The sequence below is a fragment of the Bos indicus genome, chromosome 16 (assembly GCF_029378745.1).
Source record: "Bos indicus isolate NIAB-ARS_2022 breed Sahiwal x Tharparkar chromosome 16, NIAB-ARS_B.indTharparkar_mat_pri_1.0, whole genome shotgun sequence".
NCBI lineage: Eukaryota > Metazoa > Chordata > Mammalia > Artiodactyla > Bovidae > Bos > Bos indicus.
Genome location: NC_091775.1, coordinates 47,840,947 through 47,858,572, shown reverse-complemented (window position 1 = coordinate 47,858,572; position 17,626 = coordinate 47,840,947). Strand labels below are relative to the sequence as shown.

Sequence of the window (17,626 nt, the reverse complement as noted above, 5' to 3'; positions counted from 1 at the left end):
CTGTGCGTCTGCTTTAATTACTAAAGGAAAGGGTGCACTAACCAGAAGAGTGTTCATGTTCAAAATAAAGCCTGGGGACTTCCCTGGTGGTCCAGTGGCTAAGACTCTGAGCTCTCAATTCCAGGGGTCTGGGTTTGATCCCTGGTCGGGGAACTAGATGGCACACGCGCCAACAAATAGCTCCAATGCTGCAGCTGAAGGTGGAGATCCCGCTGGCTGCAGCTGAGACCTGGAGAAGCCAGAGAAATAAAGAAAGAATAAGGACTAAACACCTCCTCCCTGGGACGCCAATGCTCATTACTCCTTCAACAGTCAGATTCCCTTCCCAGATGCCAAGGCCACACTGATGTCCTGGGTACGTGGGGATCTGGTTTTCTGAAACCGGAGGGAACATCAAGTCAACTGATGTTCTCTGTACTGACAAGACAGAAAACTGTGCTGAAAATCCTGTTTCTCCAGAGCAGATCGTCAGAGCAAATCCTCTGGGCTACAGTCCTGAGTTTGGCTCACATCAAACTCTTTCCTATTCCTGTTATACACTGTTTATTAGTTATTTGCCTCAACAACACTAAAACGTGGATGAACTCTGAAAACATTATGCTGAGTGAAAGAAGCCAGTCATGCAAAAGACCATTTAGTATATGAGTCCACTGATATAGAACACCCAGAACAGGCAAATCCTAGAGACACACAGACGGTAGACTGGCAGTTAGTTGCCAGGGGCTGGGGAAGGGAGGTAGGGAGTGAAAACACCCACGAGGTTGTGTCTGGGGTGCAGTTTGTGGGGAAATAACCACTATGTCCTTCAGCTCTCAAGGCCATCTGGAAACTGAAGAAGGTGGAGAAGGCAGCATGCTTCCTTCCATCTGCCCCACACCTGCCCAGGGAGTAGGGGCTACACCCGAGTCACCAAGGAGAAAGGCAGGAAGTGACAGACAAGGTCCTGGAGCTCAGAGAATCAACTGGCCCAACTGATGGTAGGCACCCAGGAGAGAAGGTGAGCAGAGGGCTGAATGGCTTTTCCTAGAACTGGAGGCCAGTTTCCTCCCATGGCTTCCCTGGAGGCTCAGATAGTAGAATCTGCCCACGATGTGAGAGACCCAGGTTCGATCCCTCAGTGGGGAAGATCCCCTGGAGAAGGGAGTGGCAACCCACTCCAGTATTCTTACCTGGAAAACCCCGTGAACAGAGGAACCTGGAGGGCTACAGTCCACGAGGTCTCACAGAGTCAGAAACGACGGAGCGACGAACGCTCACTTTCCTCCCACGGAAGCCCACCTCCAAGGGCAGAGAAAGCTGGGAGGGGCAGAGATATACTCTGGGGACATAAAGAACTCCTAACGGTGAGAAAACCAAAGCTGCAATATTTTTAAATGGGCAAAAGACCTGAGCAGACACTTGGCTAAACAAGATACGTAGGTGACAAACACAAACGTGAAATGACTCTTGACAGTGTTAGACGTTAGGAAACTGCAGACCAACACCGCCGTGGGATCCTCTCACACCTCAGCATGGCTAAAACTGAAAAGCCCGACTGTACCAAGTGCTGGTAAGGCTGTGGAGAAACCGGGACTCCCAGGCGCTGCTGGAAACGAACAGCAAACAAACACGAAATGCACAACCACCTGGGGAGACAGTCTGGCAGTTTCTTAAACAGTTAAACCTACACATACCATCCCATCCAATGTTGTCCCCTGAGTATGTCCCCTCAGAGGCCTGCACACCACTGCTCGTGGCAGCGTTTCCTATAACAGCCCACAGCTGGACACAACTCAAATGTCCATCCACAGATGAACCAACGGACAGACCAAGGTCCATCCACCCGTGCAAGAGAATGCTACTTGGCAATAAAAGGAATGAATGCTGGTCCTTACAGCAACGTGGGGGAATCTCAAAATGATCACACCAACTGAAAGAGGACAGGGCAGACAGAAAAGAGCTCTGACTGCATGGCCCCACTTCTACAACACTCTCGATTCAGTTCAGTTGCTCAGTCATGTCCAACTTCTTGCGACCGCATGGACTGCAGCACGCCAGGCTTCCCTGTCCATCACCAACTTCCAGAGCTTGCTCAACCTCATGCCCATCAAGTCAGTGATGCCATCGCACCATCACATCCTCTGTCGTCCCCTTCTCCTCCCAACTTCAATCTTTCCCAGCATCAGCATCTTTTCAATTGAGTCAGTTCTTCCTATCAGGTGGAACTTCAGCTTCAGCATCAGTCTTCCAATGACTATTCAGGACTGATTTCCTTTAGGATAGACTGGTTTGATCTCCTTGCAGTCCAAGGGACTCTCAAAAGTCTTCTCCAACACCACAGTTCAAAAGCATCAATTCTTCAGCACTCAGCTTTCTTTATGGTCCAACTCTCACATCCATACATGACAACTGGAAAAACCACAGCTTTGACTAGACAGACCTTTGTTGGCAAAGTAATATCTCTGCTTTTTAATATGCTGTGTAGGCTTGTCATACTTTTTCTTCCAAGGAGCAAGTGTCTCTTAATTTCATGGCTGCAGTCACCATCTGCAGTGATTTTGGAGCCCCAAAAAACAAAGTCTGTCACTGTTTCCATTGTTTCCCCATCTATTTTCCATGAAGTAATGGGACTGGAAGCCATGATCTTCATTTTCGAATGTTGAGTTTTAAGCCAGCTTTTTCACTCTCCTCTTTCACTTTCCTCTTTAACATTCTAGAAGATGCAAACTAATCTACAGGGACAGTGAGTCAGTGGCTGCCTAGGAAGGAGGGCGGGATTATCAGGAGATGAGAAGAAACTCTTAAAATGATGGCTGTGCTCATGACCTTGATTATGGTGATGATTTTTCAAGTGTTTACATATGCCCAAATGGATCAAGCCACTCACTTTAAATGTGTACAGTTACATAAATTATATGTCAATAATGAAATAAATAAATACCCCACCCATCCACCCCGACAGCTGCTGTGTGAAGAATCACGTGGTGGTGGCAAACACCTGGGGGTTCTTCTCAGTCACTGAATCTACGAGAGTTTACTGACACTCAGTTCATTTCCAAGAGTGTCTCAGCCACCAGCTTCAGTACCACAAGCAGGAAGGAGGCAGCCAGGCTGCCCTGGAGCTCCAGGTACAGCCTCACTAAGAGTCCTACCAGGCCAGCATGCTACGCACCACCAGGCAGCAATCACAGCCCTCTCAGCCCATGGGATCCACAGTGAAGCCTTCAAGAGCAGCTCAGCAGGCTCTGAGGGCTTCCCCAGAGTCAGGCAGAATACAGCCAGTGGTCTATACGGTGACACCCAGTCTCACTGTGGAAGGGGCTCCCAGACATCCTTGAGAATAGAGGAGGATGCCCTCCAAACACACTGTCCTGGAGGTCTGGGGGGTGCGGAAGCTGGAGTAGACCGTGCAGGGGCTGAGGACAAAACAAGGGCAACCCTCTTAGCCTCTAGAACCCCAGCCCTGCCCAATATCCTGAGCATCGAACAGCCCATCCTGCCGGACATCACCTGGAGACCATGTCAACAGATGCCCCCCCCCCCCCCAGAAAGCCAGTGTGGAAATTCCAAGGGCAAGCTGGCCCAGGAGACGCAGTCAGGGTTCAAGCCATGGCTCTGCCACACCAGCCACGTGCCCCTAAGTCAGCCACTGCCCCTCTGGGCTCTGATTCCTCACCTGTAACCTGGAGGGTCCAGGGAGAGCTGAGAGTTCCCTGAAGCTGTGACACCCTACAAGGACTTCCAAGACCTAGGAGAAGCCAGGTACACTGGCTTCTGGCTCCTGGGCTGGCCAGAGAACACAACCAACAGAGGCACTGATAGCAGAACAGTGACGATCCACCAACTGGCAGAAAATATTTATAAATCACATGTCTGATAAAGGACTTGTATCCAATAACCAACAACCCAGCATGAAAATGAGCAGAAGATCTGAAGGGACGCCTCATAAATGAAGACACACAGATAGCAAATAAGCACATGAGAAAGATGCCGGTGTCACAGGTCACCAGGGAATCGCAAACTCAAATGACAAGCTACCACTCACACTACCAGCCAAGACCCCGATGTGACAACGCCAGACACTGGCGAGGATGCAGAGTGGCAGGAACTCCCACTAAACCGAGGGGACACAACGTGGTGTGGGAACGGCAGAAGAATGCAGAGACCTCCTATAAAATTAGCAATTAAATTCACTCTCTTCCACATTAACTATCTAAAAACAAAAGTAAAAAGAAGGCTGAGCACCAAAGAACTGATACTTTCAAACTGTGGTGCTGGAGAACACTCTTGAGAGTCCCTTGCACAGCAAGATCAAACCAGTCAATCCTAAAGGAAATCAACCCTAAATATTCATTGGAAGAACTGATGCTGAAGCTGAAGCTCCAATATTTTGGCCACCTGATGCAAAGAGCTGACTTATTAGACAAGACCCTGACCCTTTGAAAGATTGAAGGTAGGAGGAAAAGGGAGTGACAGAGAATGAAATGGTTGGATGGCATTATCGACTCAATGAACATGAATATGAGCAAACTTCAGGAGATGGTGAAGGACAAGGAAGCCTAGTGTGCTGCAGTCCATGAGGTTGCAAAAAGTCGATTATGACTCAGCAACTGAATAACAACAAAAAACTTAGTAGGTACATGGGAACAATTACAAGCAAAATCAAGTCCACAAAATTATCACTGCTATGGCTGAGATAAGACTATTCCCACTAGGAATTCCTTGGCAGTCCAGCAATTAGGACTCTGGTGGCTCAGATTGTAAAAATTCTGCCTGCAGTGCAAGAGACCCAGGGTCTCCTGGGTCAGGAAGATCCCCTGGAGAAGGGAATGGCAACCCACTCCAGTATTCTTGCCTGGAGAATTCCATGGACAGAGGAGCCTGGCGGGCTACAGTCCATGGCGGGCTAAACACAAAGAGTTGGACACAACTGACTGATTAACACACTCACTTTTTCACTCTCACTGCCAAGGGCAAAGGTTCAATCCCTGGTCAGGGAACTAGGATCCCACAAATCGAGAGGGAAGACTGTTCCTACTACTTCTCAGATGACATAGGCCACTTAGAACAGCTCCTCGCTGGCTAAGAGCCCCGCTGTTATGACAAGATGCGACCAGCCTGTCATTATAGGAAGCACAGAATGACAATCAAATAGGATCTGGTCTCCTTAGACACCACAGGGCACCAAAAGCCATTTAGTTGTTAAGAGTTCCTGTACCCCTGCTTCAGGGGTCAGTGTCCACAGAGTGATGCCCAAGCAGCAACACTGTCATGGTGGTAAGTATGGCTACTGAGCTGGACCATGAACACCCACATGCTCAAGGTCACCAGGGCCAGAGGCACCAAGAAGCAAGTGCAGGAGTTCTGAAGCTGGACCCCTGCCACCCTCCTCCAAACAAAATTATTTTCCCAGCCAAACAAACAAACAAAAAAAGGCAAAAAAAAGTCTGAGTGCCAAACACAAGCCTGAAGTTCTGGTCACCAATTATGACATGGGGATAGGGTTGGGGTGGGGGTGTTATGCCCACCACCAAGCAGTTCTCTGACCCCAGCTGGGTGTCTTACAAGTCAACTTGATTCTGACTCTCTGCCTGGACACAGGTCAGAAACCAGTACGCAGGTCAAGAAGCAACAGTTGGAATGGGACATAGAACAATGGAGTGGTTCGAAACTGAGAAAGGAGTACATCAAGGCTGTATATTGTCACTTGCTTATTTAACTTCTATGCAGAGTACAACATGTGAAATGCCAGGCTAGATGAATCACAAGCTGGAATAAAGATTGAAGGAAGAAATAACAACCTCAGATATGCAGACGACACCACTCTAGTGGCAGAAAACGAAGAGGAACTAAGAAGCCTCTTGATGAGGATGAAAGAGGAGAGTGAAAACGCTGATAAAACTCAACATTCAAAAAATGAAGATCATGGCATCCAATCCCATCACTTCATTGCAAATAGACAGGGAAACAATGGAAACAGTGGCAGATTTTCTTTTCCTGGGCTCCAAAATCACTGTGGACAGGGACTGCAGCCATGAAATTCAAAGATGCTTGGTCATTGGAAGAAAAGCTATGACAAACCTACCCAGCATATTAAAAAGCAGAGATAACACTTTGCTGACAGAAGTCCATCTAGTCAAAGTTGTGGCTTTTCCAGTAGTCATGTATGGATGTGAAAGTTGAACAATAAAGAAAGCTGACCACCAAAGAATTGATGCTTTTGAACTGTGGTGTTAGAGAAGACTCTTGAGAGTTCCCTGGACTGAAAGGAGATCAAATCAGTCAATCCTAAAGTAAATCAATCCTGGATAGTCATTGGAAGGACTGATGCTGAAGCTGAAGCTCCAAAATTCTGGCCACCAGTTAAGAACTGACTCATTTGAAAAGACCCTGATGCTGGGAAAGATTGAGGGTAGGAGGAAAAGGGAGCAACAGAGGATAAGATGGTTGGATGGCATCACTGACTCAATGGACATGAGTTTGAGCAAACCCCAGGAGACAGTGAAGCATGGGGAAGCCTGGAGTGCTGTAGTCCATGGGGTTGCAAACAGTCGGACACAACTGAGCGACTGAAAAACAACAACCTGGAGACAGCATCAGACCCCACCCCCAACCTTCCCACACCAATCCCAAGTCCAGGCTGTCATGTGTGTTACTGACCGACCAGTTACAGACAGAGTTTACACCAAACTCCTCCTTGGGTTTGATTAATTTGCTGCAGAGGCTCACAGAACTCAGGAGACCCATTCACTCATGAGCTCACCATCTTACTACAAAGGACATTAAAGGATATATGAGTCATCAGCCAGATGAAGAGACAGGTAGGACAGAAGCATGTGGGAGGCAGACCATCCACCTGCTCTCCAGGTGTGATGAAATTCAGGACAAACCTGAATCTCTACAGGTCCTCCAGCCCAGCTCTCTGAACCCCATCCTTTTGGGCTTTTATGGGGACTTCACAACAAAAGCCTGATTGATCCCATCATTGGTCACTGATTCAATCACCAATTCACCCAGCAGCCCCTCTCCCCTCCCTGGAGGTCAGGGGGCTGGGATTGAAGTTCCAAGCCTACGATCACAGGGCTGGCTTCCACCCTTAGGTACTTTCTGAAAGTCACCTTATTAACATAAGCTCCGGTGTGGTTGAAAGGGGTTTGTTACCAATATTAAGACACCTTTATCACTCCCATCATTTAGGAAATGCCAAGGGTTTTAGACTCTGCCAGAAACAGGGATGTAGACAAAACCGTGAACTTCCTGATGTTCAAGCTGTTTTAGAAAAGGCAGAGGAAGCAGAGATCAAATTGCCAACATCCGCTGGATCATGGAAAAAGCAAGAGAGTTCCAGAAAAACATCTATTTCTGCTTTACTGACTATGTCAAAGCCTTTGACTGTGTGGATCACAATAAACTGTGGAAAATTCTGAAAGAGATGGGAATACCAGACCACCTGATCTGCCTCTTGAGAAATTTGTATGCAGGTCAGGAAGCAACAGTTAGAACTGGACATTGAACAACAGACTGGTTCCAAATAGGAAAAGGAGTTCGTCAAGGCTGTATATTGTCACCCTGTTTATTTAACTTGTATGCAGAGTACATCACGAGAAATGCTGGACTGGAAGAAACACAAACTGGAATCAAGATTGCCAGGAGAAATATCAATAACCTCAGATATGCAGATGACACCACCCTTATGGCACAAAGTGAAGAGGAACTCAAAGGCCTCTTGATGAAAGTCAAAGTGGAGAGTGAAAAAGTTGGCTTAAAGCTCAACATTCAGAAAACGAAGATCATGGCATCCGGTCCCACCACTTCATGGGAAATAGATGGGGAAACAGTGGAAACAGTGTCAGACTTTATTTTTCTGGGCTCCAAAATCACTACAGATGGTGACTGCAGCCATGAAATTAAAAGACGCTTACTCCTTGGAAGGAAAGTTATGACCAACCTAGATAGCATATTCAAAAGCTGAGACATTACTTTGCCAAAAAAGGTCCGTCTAGTCAAGGCTATGGTTTTTTCTGTGGTCATGTATGGATGTGAGAGTTGGACTGTGAAGAAGGCTGAGCGCCAAAGAATTGATGCTTTTGAACTGTGGTGTTGGAGAAGACTCTTGAGAGTCCCTTGGACTGCAAGGAGATCCAACCAGTCCATTCTGAAGATCAGCCCTGGGATTTCTTTGGAAGGAATGATGCTAAAGCTGAAACTCCAGTACTTTGGCCACCTCATGGGAAGAGTTGACTCATTGGAAAAGACTCTGATGCTGGGAGGGATTGGGGGCAGGAGGAGAAGGGGACGACAGAGGATGAGATGGCTGGATGGCATCACTGACTCGATGGACGTTGAGTCTGAGTGAACTCCAGGAGTTGGTGATGGACAGGGAGGCCTGGCGTGCTGCGATTCATGGGGTCGCAAAGAGTCGGACACGACTGAGCGATTGATCTGATCTGATCTGATTATAAATCACAGTATCACAAAGCCACACCTGAATGAACACAGCATCAGAACAGCAAAGAAAGACAAGCCAAAAAAGTGTGGTGTTTACTACAAAAGATGTTCCCCACCCCAGCTCGTCCTGATCAGTTACAAGGCTAAGGTTTCCACCTGATACATCCCCAGAAGGTACTGGAGTATGTAGTTGGCTCCAGAAGAGGCTGAAACCTGAAGCCTGGACTTTGAATAGGTGGAGAGGCATGGCCCATCTCCCATCCCATACCCACCCCCCACAACCCACCCCCACGGTCCAGTGGCCCAAATGTACCAGGACAGGGCAGAGCTGGTGGGGGGACCAGATCCCTACCCTCAGGTGTTCCCCAGCCCCCATTCCTGGATGCCAGACAGGTATACACACCAGGAGCCCTTCGGGTATCCACAAAATTCTATAGGGGGGAAACTTAGGCTCCCCAGACCCCAGGGCAGTCTTACAAGCACTTGGTCAGCGAGCACAACAGCCTGGCCTTTGGGGCACCGGAAGTGCACTTTTCTCTAGGCACCTGAGGTGCAGAGAAGCTCTCGGCCTTATGCTGAGTATGGGAGATAAATCACACCTGAGCCTTTTAATCCTAAAGGAACTCAGTCCTGAATACCCATTGGAAGGACTGATGCTGAAGCTAAAGTCCAATACTCTGGATACCTGATGCAAAGAACTGACTCATTGGAAAAGACCCTGATGCTAGGAAAGATTGAAGGCAGAGGAGAAGGGTGCGACAGAGGATGAGATGGTTGGATGGCATCACCAACTCAGTGGACGTGAACTTGGGCAACCTCCAGATGGTGATGGACAGGGAAGCCAGCTGTGCTGCAGTCCATGAGGTTGCAAAGAGCCGGACATGACTTGGCAACTGAACAATAACAAATTAATTGCACCCACTTATAAATCAAAAGTAAGCAACAGCCATTTCTAGGGCAGCTGGCAGGTTAGGGCTGTCTCCATCAACCAGTTCCACGCTTTAGCAGCATCTAGCCTGATCAAGGCAGGTCAGGGCAGGTGATGAGGCATCCGGTGCCCATTGTGCTGAAGGTCATTCAAGGTCATTCTTGCCCTCAGTTTCCCCATCGGTAAAGCAAGGATGATTCCTACGTCCGCTGGGGCTGAGAGCTAAGCAAGTAAGCACGTGGGACGCAGGGAGCAGATGGGAACAAAGTGTCAGCTCAGGAAGTGGATGCTGCCTCCAGGGCATAGGGCTGCAACCACATAGCTGGTGGCATGCTCTGCTCCCAGCACAGCCAGGAGGAGGGACAGTTAGTCTCTGAGGAAGTTTTCTCTCCTGGACACGTCCACTCCCAGTCTGACAGCTGCCTCCCATCTTCCGACTTCTCTGACACTCCACCACCTGCAGCTTCCCAACTCTCAAAGTTTCTTTTTTGGTTTGCTTGTTTTGTTTTTTCCATCTTTTTTTCTATTTTTTATTTTCTTTTTAATTGGAGGAAAACTGCTTTACAATATTGTGTTAGTTTCTGCCATCCATCAACATGAATCAGCCACAGGTTATACATATGCCCCCTCCCTCTTAAACCTCCCTCGCACCTCCGACCCCACTGTACCCCTCTCAGGTTGTCACAGAACACCAGGTTTGAACTCCCTGCATCACACAGCAAACTCCCACTGGCTAGCTATTTTAAATATGGTAATGTACATGTTTCAATGTCACTCTTTCAATTCGTCCCACCCTCTCCTTCCCACGCTGGGTCCACAAGTGTGTTCTCTGTGTCTGCATCTCCACTGCTGCCCTGCAAACAGGTTCATCAGTACCATTTTTCTAGGTTCCATATATGTGTGTTAAGACATGATACATGTTTTCCTCTTTCTGACTTATTTCACCCTGTATAAAATGGTCTAGGTCCATCCACCTCATTAGAATTGACTTAAATGTATTCCTTTTTATGGCTGAGTAATATTCCACTGTATATATGTACCACAGCTTCTTTATCCATTCATCTGTCAATGGACATTTAGGTTGCTTCCATGCCCCAGCTATTATAAATAGCACTGCAGTGAACTTTGGGGTTCATGTGTCTTTTTCAATTATGGTATTCTCAGAGTTTATGCCCAGTAGTCAGATTGCTGGGTCATACAATAGTTCTATGCCTAGTTTTTTAAGCACTCTCCATACAGTATTCCACAGTGACTGTATCAATTTACATTCCCACCAACAGTGCAAGAGGGTTCCCTTTTCTCCACATTCTCACCAGCATTTATTGTTTGTAGATTTTTTGATGACGGCCATAATGACAGGTGTGAGGTGATATCTCACTTTAATTTTGATCTGTATTTCGCTAATAATGAGTGATGCTAAGCATCTTTTCATATGTTTATTAGCCATTTGCATGTCTTCTTTGGAGAAATGTTTGTTTAGATCTTCAGCCCAATTTTTGATTGGGCTGTTGGTTTTTCTGGTATTGAGCTGTATGAACTGCTTGTATATTTGGGAGATTAACCCTTTGTCAGTGGTTTCATCTGCTATTATTTCCTCCCATTCTGAGGGTTGTCTTTTCACCTTCCAACTCTCAACGTCTGAAACATGGCTTAGACGGCCAGTCATGCCAGCTGGCCCCTGGCCTGCCACAAACCTGAACCTCTGTGCCCTGAGGGGTCAGATAGGGCACCAAGAGGTCTGGGTTGTGTGGCCTGGCCCTGGGAAGGTCCCCAGCAGAGACCTGCCACTTGGGAGGCCTGGACAGAAAGAGCAGCCCCTGCCACGGGACAGGCTGAAGTCACAGAACAACCCAGAGAAGGGAGAGAGGGGGGCCTGGAGGAAGGGGTAGAAAAGCCAGTGGGGGCAGGGTAGCGCTCAGGGAGGCGAGTGGGAACAGAGGGACACAGACCTCAGAGACCTCATACACAGATCACATACAGACTGTCCTCTTCTCAAGGAACTGATGCACGGTAATGTCTACACCACGTCCCACAGGGCAGGCCCTGTACTGTGGCTCATGGATTTCTGGGTCAGGGATCAATGAACCTGGGAAACAGAGTTCAGAGCAAGCTGGGAGAAGCTGGAAGAAGCCGCAGGCGAAGAACAGTCAGGAGGTTTGTGGTTTCAGCACACCACTCATCAGCCTGTGACCTTGACCAGTAACCCGGCCACTCGGCACCTATCTCTCAGTCTATGAAAAGGGATTTCCACAGGCAGAAGAATTAAACTGGATCCTTACCTCACACCGTCTCTGAGGAAGAAATGGAAAAAGGTCCAAGCCCTAATGTAAGAGCCAAAACCGTAAAACGCTTCAGAGAAAAACACAGGGAAGCTCTGGGACTCGGGTTTGGCAGTGCCCTCCTAGAGAGGACAACAGAAGCACAAGCAGCAACAAGGAGAAACAGCAAAACTGTAAAGCTTCTATGCTTCAAGAGATAATAATCAAAAGTGAAAAGACAACCCACTGAACGGAAGCAAACCTCTGCAACCCATACACTTGAGAAGGGATCTGTATCTGGATACAGAAGGAGGGACTTCCCTGCAGTCCAGTGTTTAGGACTGTGTGCTTTCACGGCCCAGGGCCCAGGTTCAATTCCTGGTCAGGAAAGGAACTAAGATCCTACCAGACAACGCAGCACAGCCAAAAAAAAAAAAAAAATGCAGAAGAGACGCCTACAACTCAATAATAAAAACACAAGCCAACTGAAAACACAGGCAACAGACCTGAATAGACAATTCTCTAAATGTACAAATGGCTGATAAGTGCATGGAAAAATGTGTGTGCGTGCTCAGTCATGTCCGACTCTTTGCCATTCCATGGACTGTAGCCCGCCAGGCACCTCTGTCCATAGGATCTCCCGGGCAAGAATATTGGAGTGGGTTGCCATTCCCTTCTCCTGGGGATCTTCCAATCCAGGGATCAAACCCCAGTCTCCTGAGTTGGCAGACAGGTTCCTTACCACTGAGCCCAAGGGAGTATCACTAATCATCAGGGAGATCCCCACTGAAACCTCAGTGAACCACCACTGTACAACCGCCAGGGTGGCGACAGGCTGAAACCACAGTGAACCACCACTTACAACTGCCAAGGTGGCTACATATAGCAAGTATTGGCGAGGATGTGGAGCCCATGAGAGTGAGAAGGAGGCAGCTGCTTTGGAAAACACTCTGGTACCACCTCCAAAGATTAAACAGAGTAATCCTTTGACCCAAAAATGGAACTACTGAGCTGTTTTCACTCACACCACTTCTGACATCAATTGGATGGGGTTGTTCCTCACACCAGCCATTTCTCCAACTCTTGGCCATTAGCCAGGCGCACTACAATTGGATTCATTCCTGACCCCTCCTAGGGCTTCCCCAAAGGCTCAGTGGTAAAGAATCTGCCTGCCAATGCAGGAGACACAGGAGACATGAGTTCGATCCCTGGATCAGGAAGATCCCCTGGAGGAGGAAATGGCAACCCACTCTAGTATTCTTGTCTGGAAAATCCCAGGGACAGAGGAGCCTGGTGGGCTACAGTCCATGGAGTCGCAAAGAGTTGGACACTACTGAGCACGTGACCCCTCCTCAGGCTGGATAGTTCGCTGGAGCACCTCACAAGACTCAGGACTCAGGGTTACGTTTGTTGTTGTTCAGTTGCTAAGTCACTTTGCAACCCCATGGACTACAGCACACGAGGCTCTTCTGTCCTCTACTATCTCCTGGAGTTTGCTCAAATTGATGTCCACTGAGTCCATTCATGTCCATTAGATAGTGATGCTATATAACCATCTCATCCTCTGCTGTCCCCTTCTCCTTTTGCCTTCAATCTTTCCCAGCAACAGGAACTTTTCCAATGACTTGCCTCTTCACATCCGGTGGCCAAAGTACTGGAGCTTCAGCATCAGTCCTTCCAATGAATATTCAAGGCTGATTTCCTTTAGGATTGAATCTTCCTGCAACGCCAGAGACCAAGGTTCCATCCCTGGGTCAGGAACATCCCCTGGATAAGAGAAAGGCAACTCACTCCAGTTCTTGCCTGGACAATCCCATGGACAGAGGAGCCTTGCAGGCTACAGTTCATGGGGTCGCAAAGACTAGGATACGGCTCAGCTATTAACACTATACTATGCTCCAGTAAAGGACAGAAATAGTATCAACCTAACAGAAGCAGAAGATATTAAGAAGATGTGGCAAGAATACACAGAACTGCACAAAAAGATCTTAATGACCCAGATAGCCACGATGGTGTGATCACTCACCTAGAGCCAGACATTCTGGAATGCAAAGTCAGGTGGGTCTTCGGAAGCATCACTATGAACAAAGCTAGTGGAAGTGATGGAATTCCAGCTGAGCTATTTCAAATCCTAAAAGATGATGCTGTGATAGTGCTACACTCAATATGCCAGCAAATTTGGAAAACTCAGCAGTGGCCACAGGACTGGAAAAGGTGAGTCTTCATTCCAGTCCCAAAGAAAGGCAATGTCAAAGAATGTTCAAACTCCCCCACAATTGTACTCATCTCACAAGCGAGCAAATTAATGCTCAAAATTCTCCAAGGTAGGCTTCAACAGTACGTGAACCAAGAACTTCCAGATGTTCAAGCAGGACTTAGAAAAGGCAGAGGAAGCAGAGATCAAACTGCCAACATCTGCTGGATCATAGAAAAAGCAAGAGAATTTCAGAAAAACATCTACTTCTGCTTCATTGACTATGCTAAAGCCTTTGACTGTGTGGATCACAACAAACTGTGGAAAATTCTTCAAGAGATGGGAATACCAGACCACCTGACCTGCCTCCTGAGAAATCTGTATGCAGGTCAAGAAGCAACAGTTAGAACGGGACACGGAACAATGGACTGGTTCAAAATTGGGAAAGGAATACGTCAAGACTGTATATTGTCACCCTGCTTATTTAACTTATATGCAGAGTAAAGTCACTCAGTCGTGTCCGACTCTTTGTGACCCCATGGACTGTAGCCTACAATGCTCCTCCGTCCATGGGATTTTCCAGGCAAGAGTACAGAAGTGGGTTGCCATTTCCTTCTCCAGAGTATCTTCCCAACCCAGGGATCAAACCTGGGTCTCCCGCATTGTAGGCAGACGCTTTACCATCTGAGCCACCAGGGAAGCATGCAGAGTACATCATGCAAAATGCCATACTGGATGAAGCACAAGCTGGAATCAAGATTGCTGGGAGAAATATCAACTGGTAACCTCAGATATGCAGATGACACCACCTTAATGACAGAAAGCCAAAGAGGATCTAAAGAGCCTCTTGATAAAGGTGAAAAAGGAGAGTGAAAAAGCTGGCTTAACATTCAAAAAATGAAGATCATGGCATCCAGTCCCATCACTTCATGGCAAATAGATGGAAACAATGGAAACAGTGATAGACTTTACTTTCTTTAGCTCCAAAATCACTGCAGATGGCAACTGCAGCCATGAAATTAAAAGATGCCTGCTCCTTGGAAAAAGAGCTATGACAAACTTAGAGAGCATATTAAAAAGCAGAGACATTACTTTGCCAACAAAAGTCCATCTAGTCAAAGCTATGGTTTTTCCAGTAGTCATGTATGGGTGTGAGAGGTGGACCATAAAGAAAGCTGAGTGCCAAAGAATTGATGCTTTTGAACTGTGGTGTTGGAGAAGATTCTTGAGAGTCCTTTGGACTGCAAGGAGAGCCAACCAGTCAATCCTAAAGGAAATCAGTCCTGAATATGCATTGGAAGGACTGATGGCCAATACTTGGCCACCTGATGAAAAGAACTGACTCACTGGAAAATACCCTGATGCTGGCAGGAGGAGAAGGGGACAACAGAGGATGAGACGGCTGAATGGCATCACCAACTCAATGGACACGAGTTTGAGTAAGCTCTGGAAGTTGGTGAAGGACAGGGAAGCCTGGCATGCTGCAGTCCATGGGGTTATAGTCTGACATAACTACATACTGAGTTGAACTGATTACTCTCTAGTGACTAACTTACCCCAAAGCCCTCTCCTCCAACCCCCAGGTCTTGGGTGGGGCTAAAAGTCCCACCCCTCCAATGCTGCCAAAGTCATTCCAAAGATCAGCCCCTTCCTAAAACTGCTATCTCTGGGCCACCAAGCACTAGTCATCTCCTTAGCATACAGAAGATGCTCTATCCAAGGTTTTCCAACATTTTCCCAAGGGTTTTAGGAACTTGCCAGGAGGATAAAAAACATTCCCATCCACCCTACGGAGAGAGTCAATTCCTAGGCAGGTTGATAAGAAGTCTAGGGGTCCCCAAGGAGAGAGGGGTCTGGAATTCTCAAGGAGAAAGAAAGGACAAACTTTTTCCCCTCTACATTCCTTAGGATTATATAACAATAATGTATCCTGCTTGAGGACAGTCTCTGGAAAAAACCTTCTAGCTAATCCTGTTATCTTAAAATGTAAATTATGGGAGTAGGTCTGCAAAGGTCTTTACAACCTCCAGATATTCTTCTGATTCATTGTAATGACTAATTGTAGAGTATATAACTCCATTGCTAACACTAGCAAGGGGGTACTCTTTCTGCCCCCTTCTGATGCCTATCTCCTTTATACTTTAATAAAACTTTATTATACAAAAGCTCTGAGCGATCAAGCCTCTGGCCCTGGACTGAATTCTTCTCCTCCAGAGGCCAAGAATCCCGGCATCTTTTAGTGGTTCAGCAACAACCTTTCACTACCACACAGGGAATGTTAAGGGTTTTAGGAGCTCTGTGCCAAGACCTAGGAACAAAAACCAAATACACATTTCTTATGATGCCACCCAAGAGAAATAAAAACATATGTCCACATAAAGGCCAAAAAGCTGGAGACACTGATATGCATCAGCTGATGAACGGATAAACAAGGTGGTAAGGTAAGGTAAGGTAAAGTCTCTTAGTTGTGTCCAACTCTTTGTGACTCCACAGACTGTAGCCTACCAGGCTTTTCCATCCATGGGATTTTCCGGGCAAGAGTACTGGAGTGGGTTGCCATTTTCTTCTCCAGATGATCTTCCCAACCCAGGAATCGAACCCAGGTCTCCCGCATTGTAGGCAGATGCTTTACCGTCTGAGCCACAAGGGAAGTCTTAAACAAGGTGGTACGTATGCATAAGTGGAGTATTATGAAGGAAGCACTGACATGTGTGACAACACAGATGAACATTGAAAACATGGTGCTGAGTGAAAGAAACCAGACACAAAGACCACATCACTTGGCTTCAGTGACATGAAATGTTGAGAACAAGGAGATCTATAGAGAAGGAAAATGGATTAGGGGGAATGGAGAGAAATGGCTTTTCTCAAAGAGGTCACAAAAATGTTCTAAATTGGTGGCAGTGATGACTGCCCAACTCTGGATGTTCAAAAAGCCACTGAACTGCATACTTCAATGGATGACGCATCAATGGGATGCAAATTACAACTCAATAAAGCTGGTACAAAGGACCAGAATCCGCCCACTGGAGGAGGTTTCTCCCAAGTTCACTACATTGCCAGAGGATTAGCCAGTCACATGAGGACAGCTACCCCAGCCTCCCTCAACAAGTCCAAAAAAAAAAAAATCCCAGCTCAATGAGGGGAGAGTAGGGGAGAAGAGCAGACACCGGCAGCCCCCTTTGGCAGCCTGAGCACAGGCAGAGACCTGCCAGTACAGCAGCCTGCTCCGATCTCAGGGTGCTCTGAGCTCCATGCTCATCCCAAGCTCTCAAAGCCCACCTCCTCCAACAAAGCCGAGTGGGGTCCCTGAGGAAAAAGATGCCAGGTCTCCACTGAGGATGCATACACAGAGGGGCATGCTCAATCCCACAAAACACGCAGTTCACAACACCCAGCACCCACTGTCCACTCCAAACACTTAACCAAGAAATCCTGAGTCACATGGCCTGGGCTGGACACCAAAGGCCTAGCATGGGTCAGGGCACACAACGTCCCTGTCATCCTACCTTGTAATGACACCAAATTTAGACGACAGAGCAGATCTAGTTCCAACAGCCTGGATGGAAGCCCAGCACCTCTGCCCGGGCCTCAGGCACCACTCCTGGGCAGTGACTGGCCTCCTGAAGGCGGCCTGCCTGCCCAGCGCACAGAGGCAGAGAGCCCGGGTGAGCAGCCTCATCCTGCAGAAAGCGGCCCAGACTGTTTACCCTGAGCCGGCACCGGGTTTAGCCCCCGCCTCTCTACCTTCAGGGTACCCCCCCAGTGCTCAGAAATGCTGCAACTTTCGCACTCCCGGAGCGCCTACTCCCGGGATGG

At 47.6% G+C, this 17,626-nt stretch overlaps 1 protein-coding gene across 3 annotated transcripts in view; it reads right to left on the bottom strand.

Moving 5' to 3' along the window:
* ACOT7 (acyl-CoA thioesterase 7) overlaps positions 1–17,626 on the bottom strand; it is a 109,214-nt gene that overhangs the window by 72,612 nt on the left and 18,976 nt on the right. Inside the window, exon 1 of one of the 3 annotated variants that reach the window (XM_019976655.2) lies at positions 17,317–17,504. The exons of the other annotated variants lie outside the window; for them this stretch is intronic. Within the exon in view, the coding sequence (XP_019832214.2) occupies positions 17,317–17,489 (173 nt within the window). The 5' untranslated portion in view covers positions 17,490–17,504. Of the gene's footprint in view, positions 1–17,316; positions 17,505–17,626 lie in introns of those variants that run through there. 3 annotated transcript variants of the gene reach the window in all.